This window comes from Neophocaena asiaeorientalis, unplaced genomic scaffold, assembly GCF_003031525.2.
Source record: "Neophocaena asiaeorientalis asiaeorientalis breed wild unplaced genomic scaffold, Neophocaena_asiaeorientalis_V1.1 scaffold246, whole genome shotgun sequence".
NCBI classification, from domain to species: domain Eukaryota; kingdom Metazoa; phylum Chordata; class Mammalia; order Artiodactyla; family Phocoenidae; genus Neophocaena; species Neophocaena asiaeorientalis.
In genome coordinates this window covers 2,774,450-2,783,552 of record NW_020174551.1, presented here as the reverse complement: position 1 = coordinate 2,783,552, position 9,103 = coordinate 2,774,450, and the positions used below count along the sequence as shown (strand labels likewise).

The 9,103-nt window shown below is 40.1% G+C and overlaps 1 protein-coding gene across 2 annotated transcripts in view; it reads left to right on the top strand.

The window, feature by feature from the left end:
• The window catches only part of KCTD18 (potassium channel tetramerization domain containing 18), a 29,390-nt gene extending 26,879 nt beyond the window's left edge, over positions 1-2,511 (top strand). The window contains exon 7 of one of the 2 annotated variants that reach the window (XM_024757398.1): positions 831-2,511. In XM_024757398.1, coding sequence (XP_024613166.1) covers positions 831-1,338 — 508 coding nt within the window. In that variant the 3' untranslated portion in view covers positions 1,339-2,511. The remainder of the gene's footprint in view (positions 1-830) is intronic. The other variant, XM_024757399.1, reaches the window with a different exon arrangement.
• Positions 2,512-9,103: the final 6,592 nt, after the last annotated feature.

Sequence of the window (9,103 nt, the reverse complement as noted above, 5' to 3'; positions counted from 1 at the left end):
GGGGGGGGGGGGGGGGGGGCAGTGGGAGAAATGGGTGAACTGTTTTTTGTTTGTTTGTTTTAGTTTAAACAAAATGAATAAAAAATAAATTAAAAAGGTAAAACAGTGTTTCCAGTTCAGGCTTTTTATAGTGAATGGCAGCTCAGCTGAGGAATCTTTGAAGGTTTGTCCAATACTTCTCGAATTCAAAAACCGTCTAACTATACCATGAGTTCGACTATTCTAGCAGATCCCAAAATGTGTTCCATAGCGTGATAATTTTACTGGGTGCCAAAGGGTGCATTACGGAATGATTGGGAAATATGGATTCAACAAAGCTAAACAGGTGTCTTTAGTATAGAATCTTTAATTTGTTAATATAGAGTTTAAAGCTTTAGGAGGAGAATAAAATATGCAGTAGCATTTCTCAAGTTTATTTGTGAAACCCTTTTTTCCTCAGTAAATCTCTTGAAACTGCTATTCTGGGAAAAACAACTTGAGATACTCCTGGTTATCCTCTGGATCACATCAGAATTTGTGAGAACTGAGTAATGTGCTGTGTAATTCCAGTGTAACGCTCCAAATTTTAACTTGCTGGTATTAACATTATGTGTGTTTGAAAGAGTGTATTCCAGTTGAAACAATCTTTTGTAAACTTGCTAATTTACTTATTGACCTTGGTGGGAGATGAGAGATGAGGTAGGTTGATACCTCTTGGCTCAAATTCTTGACGAAAACCTTTTTATTCACCCTGAAGGTAGACTTTGGAGACGTTTTCATTAGTTACATAACCTGTAACTGCTGGTTTACAGGACCAGCTGTTTGACAAGAACCTGCTTCTCTATTTACAGGCGACTGATAGCGCCCAATGAAGAGGAAGAAGGAGGCGTGAACTGTAAGACTGGTCCTAAGCCAGTACGATTTTTGGGGCCTTCCACCAGCACCCAAATTAAAGTCAAGAACTCGGCTTCCGTGAGGGTGCCTCCGGCCAGTGTACCGCAGCCCTGGTCCCGGGCATCCGTGAACCCGGCTGCAGGAGGAAGGGCAGCTCAGCGCTCTGCACCGTTGAAAGCCCCGTCCCCGGTGGGCACAGGCCTGCCCAGGCATCCCCAGGCTGCCCACGAGACCGAGGGTGCTGAGAACGGGGCCACGCACCCACCTCCAGCTAAGGTTCTGCTCTCCGACAAAAAGGCCACCCCGCACCGAGTGATAAAACTGAGGAGGACTCCCTTGTGTGCTACGGGGCCTTCAACGCCCGCCTGCACCGCGGCCAGGTCGGCGGGGCCCCCAGAGCCGAACCCTGACGCCCCCAGCGCCCTGGGCGCGCGGACTGAGAACGGGCAGGGCCAGACCGATTGATGGAAACGGGGACTCAGGGTGTCCCGTTTGCCTCTCCGAGCTTACAACCCGTTTAATACAAATAAGCGGCACTCTTTCCCGATGCAGTCGGGATGAAAACTTGTTTCTTTCTATTTAGGGTGAATTGTGTGAAGTAGGAATGGAGGAGGGAGACTGTAAGTGGTTGGGCCTATTTTTACTTCTCATTTTCCCAACGTTTAAATTATTTGTCTAGGGATGGTTTTAATTTCAGGTTTTTTAATGTGTGTGGGCTTTTTTTTTTTTAATGTTTAATTGGTATTAAGGCAACAAAACAATAGAGCAAAATCATCCCTAGCAAGTCCACTTTGTTGCTGAAATAATTATAGATTTTAGGCACTTATTTAATGTTACTCATTGCTGCCCAGGGATAGGAGTGAGATTTGGGCTTAGCTTTCAGTCTGGTGAAATAGAGAGGGTGATATTAGTGCTTCCCAGTGCTATGTCCCAGATGGGGGGAGATTTGAGAGAAAATGTAGATCAAGGTGAACTCTCTGCAGGGCACTCTCAGTCTCAAAAGGTAGCATGAAAAGAAATGAGGGGGAGGGGGAAAAAAAGACAATAATTTGAGTCAATAATTTGACTTCCACTTAATGGAACAATTTTCTTTCCTAGATTGGCTTTTCTTACTCTTTTCCTAGAAGATTTAGTTATACCTTGCAAGAAGATTTCTTGGAATAAGAACTATATAACATGTCATGGAATGAACTGTTAAAATATTTTATTTTTCATTTGAGTAGTGAAGTTTTGAAAGTACTTTGAAGAGAAAGTTTAACTTTTTAACTAAAATTAATATTTTTTTTCAGAAATGACCATTAAAGAGTTATTCTGATTATACAATATGATTTTTTATCATACAATTTCCACATAACTTGAATTTAATATTTTAAAACAGAGTATTTTGATTAATCTTCTATTTTTTCACAACTATTTAGTTGTATGTGTTTACACGTACATGTTATGTTTTATAATTGGATCACATATTTCTATCTTCAGTGAGCGGTATGCCGTCAGTGTGTTAAAAATAAGTTCATAAAGCTGGGTACTTTTTACTTAGTGCTTATCATTGTACTTGTACTGGTTTAAAAGAGTAAAGTAAATATACTCAAAACATTACTTTTTACAAAATAAAAAAAACCTTTCCGTAAAAAGTGACATTTTTCTGTGACTGTACTTATTTTTAAGCCTTGGAGCCGGAGCCCTTTAGTAGTTTGAAAGCTTGTTCGTTTATATAGGTTATCTATTTCAGCTCACAAAATTGCTTTCTTGTCTAGTTAATGTATGAAATCGTTAAACCGATTTTGGATAGCTATCCAAATACCAGCAGCCTTTTTAAAGTAAGCGGTTTATTTGGCTAGAAAAAGTGAATATTTAAAACTAAAGATTCATGAATGATATTCCCCTGGGGAATATATAAAATATTCAGTCACCTTGCAAAATACTATTACATAGAGTCCAGGTCTTCTGAAAATTAAAGACCATAGTGAGTTTTGAGAACTTCCGTTTAGGATATTATTGGTATTGTTTGATCTACAACATTTTGAATTGCTGATTCATGTAAGAAAATTTTATACTAATAGACGTGTATTTTACACATAATAAACATTTGTCTGGAAAGGAAACATGTTGAAGGTTAATCATGGTTGATTCAGTCAACAGCCTGCATTTCTTTACATCAAGTAGTTTAAGGGACGTCTATTGAGCACATTTGGCTTATATAAGAGGAGAGTTTTTGGAATAACTATTGGGCCATGGTTCAGCTGAGGTGGATAGGGACAAACCATCCCTTATGGGTATCAGGAGTCAAAATCAACTTCAGAATGCTCCAGTAACTTGAACATTACTTTATTTGGGTGTGGTTCCCTGGGGATTAGGTTCATTTCGCATGAAGACACGTTTTTCCTAATACCAGACTCTAAGCATAAGAGTTGGTAACTCATCATAACCCATTGGTCTTCCTGGAAAATAAAAAAATTTTTAAAGGAAAGCATGTTTTATAAACAGTGATTCAGTGTCATTACTTTGGAAAAGTAGGTTTGTGCAGTTGTTGGATCAGAGGACGCAACAGAAATTCTGAATGGTAAGTAGAGTATTTAGGTATTGCTCATATTAAAAAAGATAATTGACTATGCCCTTCCAGGCAATCTGTGTTGAAATCTGGTTTGCCCTGATTAAAACTGGTTAATTATAAGGTGGAGAGGCTAAGGCTGGCAGTAGGAATCTACTGAAGGATTTGTTTCATTTGTATTTTTAAATAATAAGTTTTTGTTTCAATATTGCTTTATGTTAGTTTATGAAGTATTTTCATATATTTTATTTCACTGTGTTCAGTTTGCTTTTTAGTTTCAGAACAACATAATGAAGGTAGTCTTTTCCAGTCCTTTAGAGATCGAGAAAATGAGGTTCAGTAACGTAAAGGCTGTACAGTAATGACCGCCCCTCCACACACACATTTTAGCCACGTAATCTAATTTCACAGAATGCCACAGCAGCACTGATCAAAGGAAAAGCCAGAGGGAGGAAGTAGATGTCAAATTGTGGATTTGTTTAATATTTAAAGCTTTTGAACAGGAAGGTATTATGGTGTTAGGATCACATGTCTGACTTCTACTAGAGAGTGACTGCCACCTCTGTACTTGCAATGCCTGGTACACCGTAGGCCTCCAGTAAATTGCTGACAGGGCAACGCCCCCTCCCCCAATTATTTTATAAACTGTATCTGGTAGCGGTCTTTGGGGGCGCAGAAACTGATTTCCGACCTTGCAAAATTTATCCTGTCAGAACAAAGGAGATGCTGGCGGAAATCCCTTAATTTGGTGATTGTTGCTAATGACCACAATTACCGTTAGTCATGACGGTAACAGTTATATAACTTGTCAAGTTGTTTAAAGTAACTCAGAGACATGGCTCATGAGACCCCAGAGAGGTCAGACAGATACTGCCTGACTTCTGAGAAAGGAAAAAAGCAGTCTGGCCCCTCTCCTCCTGCTTTACTGCCCCTGCTAGACTTGCTGATGCAATTTCTTTTTCATTCACAGACTGAATCCTATTGCTTCCTTAGTGAGTGCTAACATTGAAAAAGTTGTTGATTCACTTCCCAATCTATGGTTATTATCAACTATACTTTGATTTCTAAAGAAGGAATTAATGTACAAGCATATTTGGCTTTTCCTGAGAAATTGTTCATAGAAGAATTTTTATTTAAATAGCATTTTGAATGTGCACAAAAACTTGTGGTAGTAAATTGTTCAGTAAAGGGAAAAGCGCTAACAGTTATATGAATGAGGTGCCTTATAAAGGATTGCCTTATTTATACCTGCAATCCCTTTGAATAGCTTTAATCTACGTTTGGTAGGATGTTGGTTAGAAACTAAGTAGAAAATATGAACTTAATAAAATGAAGGGAAAGAGCTTTTACTATAGCAAATGAAAAATATTTTTAAATGATTTACATATGTGTATTCCTAAGTTAACCAGGAACTTTTTAATTATGGGAAATACTGTCATTTTCCCATATGCTGAAACTCTCCCTTGGAAACTGTCAACAAGTTGCTGAATTCCTCAGCCAGTGAGGAGTGGATGAGTGATTCTTTGTTGAGGGCTGCAGTTTTCACTCAGATGAAATCAAATGCAGGATTTCAAGCATGTAGTACAGCCAGAAAAGGAAACATCATGAATAACTAACAGAAAAAAAGATTGGTTTTCAGCTGTTTTCAGAATTTCATATCCACGGAATTTGGTTGGTAGAGCAGCCAAAGAACCGTTTTCACTTATAGTCCTGTCAGCCTCATGAGCTACACATGGTTTATATTGTTACAGAAAAGCTAATTTTTCTTTGTTCACATGTGTTGCCTCAGACAGCCCGTACACATTTCATACTTGCTGGCTAGACACTTCCTGATGTAAGCTGTGGCTAAGACAAACATACTTTTACAGTAACTGTCAATCAATATTCTGTCCTACTTGTGTATTTAACAACTTTTCATTTTATAATGTTGCTTCTCATATTTTCCTTTCTTTGACCCTAAAACCTTCATTACCTTAGTAAAATTGTGCTCAGCTACAGGAATGAATCTGAGGGCCTGAAGCTTAGAAGAGAAACTTGTTTTAAACAGCACTTTATGGAAAGAAAGAGATTGGAAAAAGTTGGAAAGGTTTGCTAAAGTTGGAAAAAGACAAATATTGCTTCCTTCTGCCAAGATTTCTTAAAAATTTGGACATTCTGCTTCAATAGCAGCTCTTTCAAGAACTTATGCCCTAATTTCTTGGTTTGGAAGATGTGGAAACCCAGCTTCTATGTAGATGACATGAATAGCCCAAGGACATCAGAAATTGTACATTTAGACTCCAGCTGTGGGCCAGACAGTCTGGATTTGATGACATAGGCTGAACCAACCAGGAACCCAGCATAGCTGGAGGAACAAGGCACAATGTCTCTCCTCATCCACCATTTCTGTTTTCTTTCTCCAAAGCCCCTGGACCCTCCAGATCAGGGCTTTTCAACTGTGACACTATTGGCATTTTGGACTGGATAATTCTTTATTGAGAACGACTGTACTGTGCACTGTAGGTTATTGAGCAGCATCCCTGCCCCAGTTGTGACAATCAAAATGTCTCCAGACTTTTCCAAATGTCTCCTGGGGTTAGGGGGTGGACACAAAATCGATTACCCCCAGTTGAGAACCATTGCATTAGCTGGGTGACTTAACCTGTGCAAAATACTGGTAACTATTTCTCCTAATTGCGGTGTGTGGATGAGTAAGAGAACCTTAGAGCTGTCAATCACAGGCAAGAGTGGAACCCTGGGAATTGAGGGGGAGAATCCTAAAGGATGTCTCAAGCCTGCCAATTAAAGAAGTCGATCCTGTTAGCTCTCACTTACGTTTCTGGTTTTGGTATAATATTAGAAACATTTTTGTTTGCTGTTCTAACCAAGCAACTATCTAATAAAAACTAAGATGTACCCTTCTAAGCCCTTTATTTGTTAACTTATTTAATACAGCAACCCAATAATGTAGGTATATTATTATTATCCCCATTTTTCAGATGGAGAAACTGAAGCACAGAGGGGTTTGGTAAGCTGCCTTGCATCTAGTATGAAGCAAGGGCAGGATTCACGTGTATGTCGTCTTACTCGAGTCCAGGCCTTTAAGCACTATTTTAGGCCCCTTCTTATAGGAGCTTGACATTCCTCCCAGAGATGAGCTAGCCAGGACTTAGAAAATTTGTGTGCCTCATAGCTATTTATCCAATACTGTTTATTTGTTTTAGATTTAGTTACCAAATACTGTTCTAGTGCTTTCTAAGGGTATGCCAGGTATCAACTCTTTGCCTCTTGGTTCCAAATCTACTCTTCACTGCCCTGCTGTGATCCTGGAGCTGGACCCCCTAAGCACTTCCCTTTAGCCAGCTGGCTTTGTCACTGGAGGGACACTGCAGCAGGAGGGGGCTTTTTCCTGGTTCCATGAGTGTCCCTGTGTTCTTGCTCCTGCAACGAGTGCTTGGCTGGGGTATGGGAACCCCAACGGGTCCAAGTTTCAGCAGCAGCAGCTTCCCATCCCGTGGGTCTCCTGGCTGGTTCCCCAGGTAACTCAACAACACTCATGCAGGAAGCTTCCTGGCAAGTTTTGCTGGCGCCCCAGCAGGACGCCCAGTGGGTTCCGTGGCACCCCTGCAGGTGGCCCCCTGGTGAGTCGGCCAGCTCCTCCAGGGAAAGCTCCTCGGTTCTCCAGTGCCCTGGGGGGCAGGCCTTCTCCCTTGCCAGTACTTCAGGGGGCTTCTTGGCCTCTACTGGGGCCACAGGGTCACCCTCCTTCACAAGGTCGGAGTCTCAGCCTTGGGGGCAGGGGTGGGTGGGGCAGGGAGTTCTCCCAAACTTGTTCTTTCCTCTGCCTCAAGCTCTAGTAATAGCCATCCCAGTACCTGCTATTCCTGTTTTCTTTAGTAGCTAATCCCCTTACTAATAATTACTTCGTATATACATGCATTTCTCTGTATATAAAGCTTCCCCATATAAATTTATAAAGTGTCTCCACTCACATTACTCTGTGGTTGCTGTCTCCCTACAAAGTACCAGGCATTACTCCAAGTGCTTTGCAAAGATTAATTTATTCAATCCTTGTAACAAACCTTCCAGGTAGGTATGGTTATTTGTCTCAATTACCCATGGAGAAACGGAGGTATTGAGATGTTTAGACACGTGTTTACACAGCCAGCAGGTGGTGAGGCCCAATGTGAATCCAGGCAGTCTGCACCAGGGTCAGAACTTTAGCTGCTGCTCTCTTCCCGCCTTCTCTAGAATTGATGTACTGGATTATTTTGCATGAGCCACTTAGAGTCCCAGAATTTTCTAGGGGTATGAGAGAAATACTAGGGGTCATTCTTTCATAGCTGCTCTCTCTTCCTTGTATTTACTGAGTATCTACTGTGTGTCAGGCATTAGCAGAGGGGTAATGACATTATTGGACAGCTTGATGACAATAATTTACAAAAAGTGTGTGTTCTCTCAAAAGGCTAAGAATAGGTAAATCTAACTCAAACTTAAGTTAAAAAAATAGAATAGTTTTCTGTTTTTGACAGGAAGTGCTTTTTTGTTTTTTGAAGCTGAAAAAGAATTTATTATTTTTATTTATATTTTTTTATTGGCAAAACAAATTCTTTTTTTTTATACAGCAGGTTCTTATTAGTTACCTATTTTATACATATTAGTGTATGTATGTCAATCACAATCTCCCAATTCATCACACCACCACCACCCTCCCCCACCATTTTCCCCCCTTGGTGTCCATACGTTTCTTCTCTACCTCTGTGTCTCAATTTCTGCCCTGCAAACCGGTTCATCTGTACCATTTTTCTAGGTTCCCCATATATGCGTTAGTATACGATATTTGTTTTTCTCTTTCTGACTTACTTCACTCTGTATGACAGTCTCTAGATCCATCCATGTCTCTACAAATGACCCAATTTCATTCCTTTTTATAGCTGAGTAATATTGCATTGTATGTATGTACCACATCTTCTTTATTCATTCATCTGTCAGTGGACACTTAGGTTGCTTCCATGACCTGGCTATTGTAAATAGTGCTGCAATGAACATCGGGGTGCATGTGCCTTTTTGAATTATGGTTTCCCCTGGGTATATGCTCAGTAGTGGGACTGCTGGATCATACGGTAATTCTATTTTTAGTTTTTGAAGGAACCTCCATACTGTTCTCCATAGTGCCTGTATCAATTTACATTCCCACCAACAGTGCAAGAGGGTTCCCTTTTCTGCACGCACTCTTCAGCATTTGTTGTCTGTAGATTTTCCGTTGATGCCCATTCTAACTGGTGTGAGGTGATACCTCATTGTAGTTTTGATTTGCATTTCTCTAATAATTAGTGATGTTGAGCAGCTTTTCATGCGCTTCTTGGCCATCTGTATGTCTTCTCTGGAGAAATGTCTATTTAGGTCTTCTGCCATTTTTGGATTGGGTTGTTTGCTTTTTTAATATTGAGTTGCATGAGCTGTTTATATATTTTGGAGATTAATCCTTTGTCTGTTGATTCGTTTGCAAATACATTCTCCCATTCTGACGGTTGTATTTTCATCCTGTTTGTAGTTTCCTTTGCTGTGCAAAAGCTTTTAAGTTTCACTAGGTCCCATTTGTTTATCTTTGTTTTTATTTCCATTACTCTAGGAAGTGGATCAAAAAAGATCTTGCTGTGATTTATGTCAAAGAGTGTTCTTCCTATGTTTTCCTCTAAG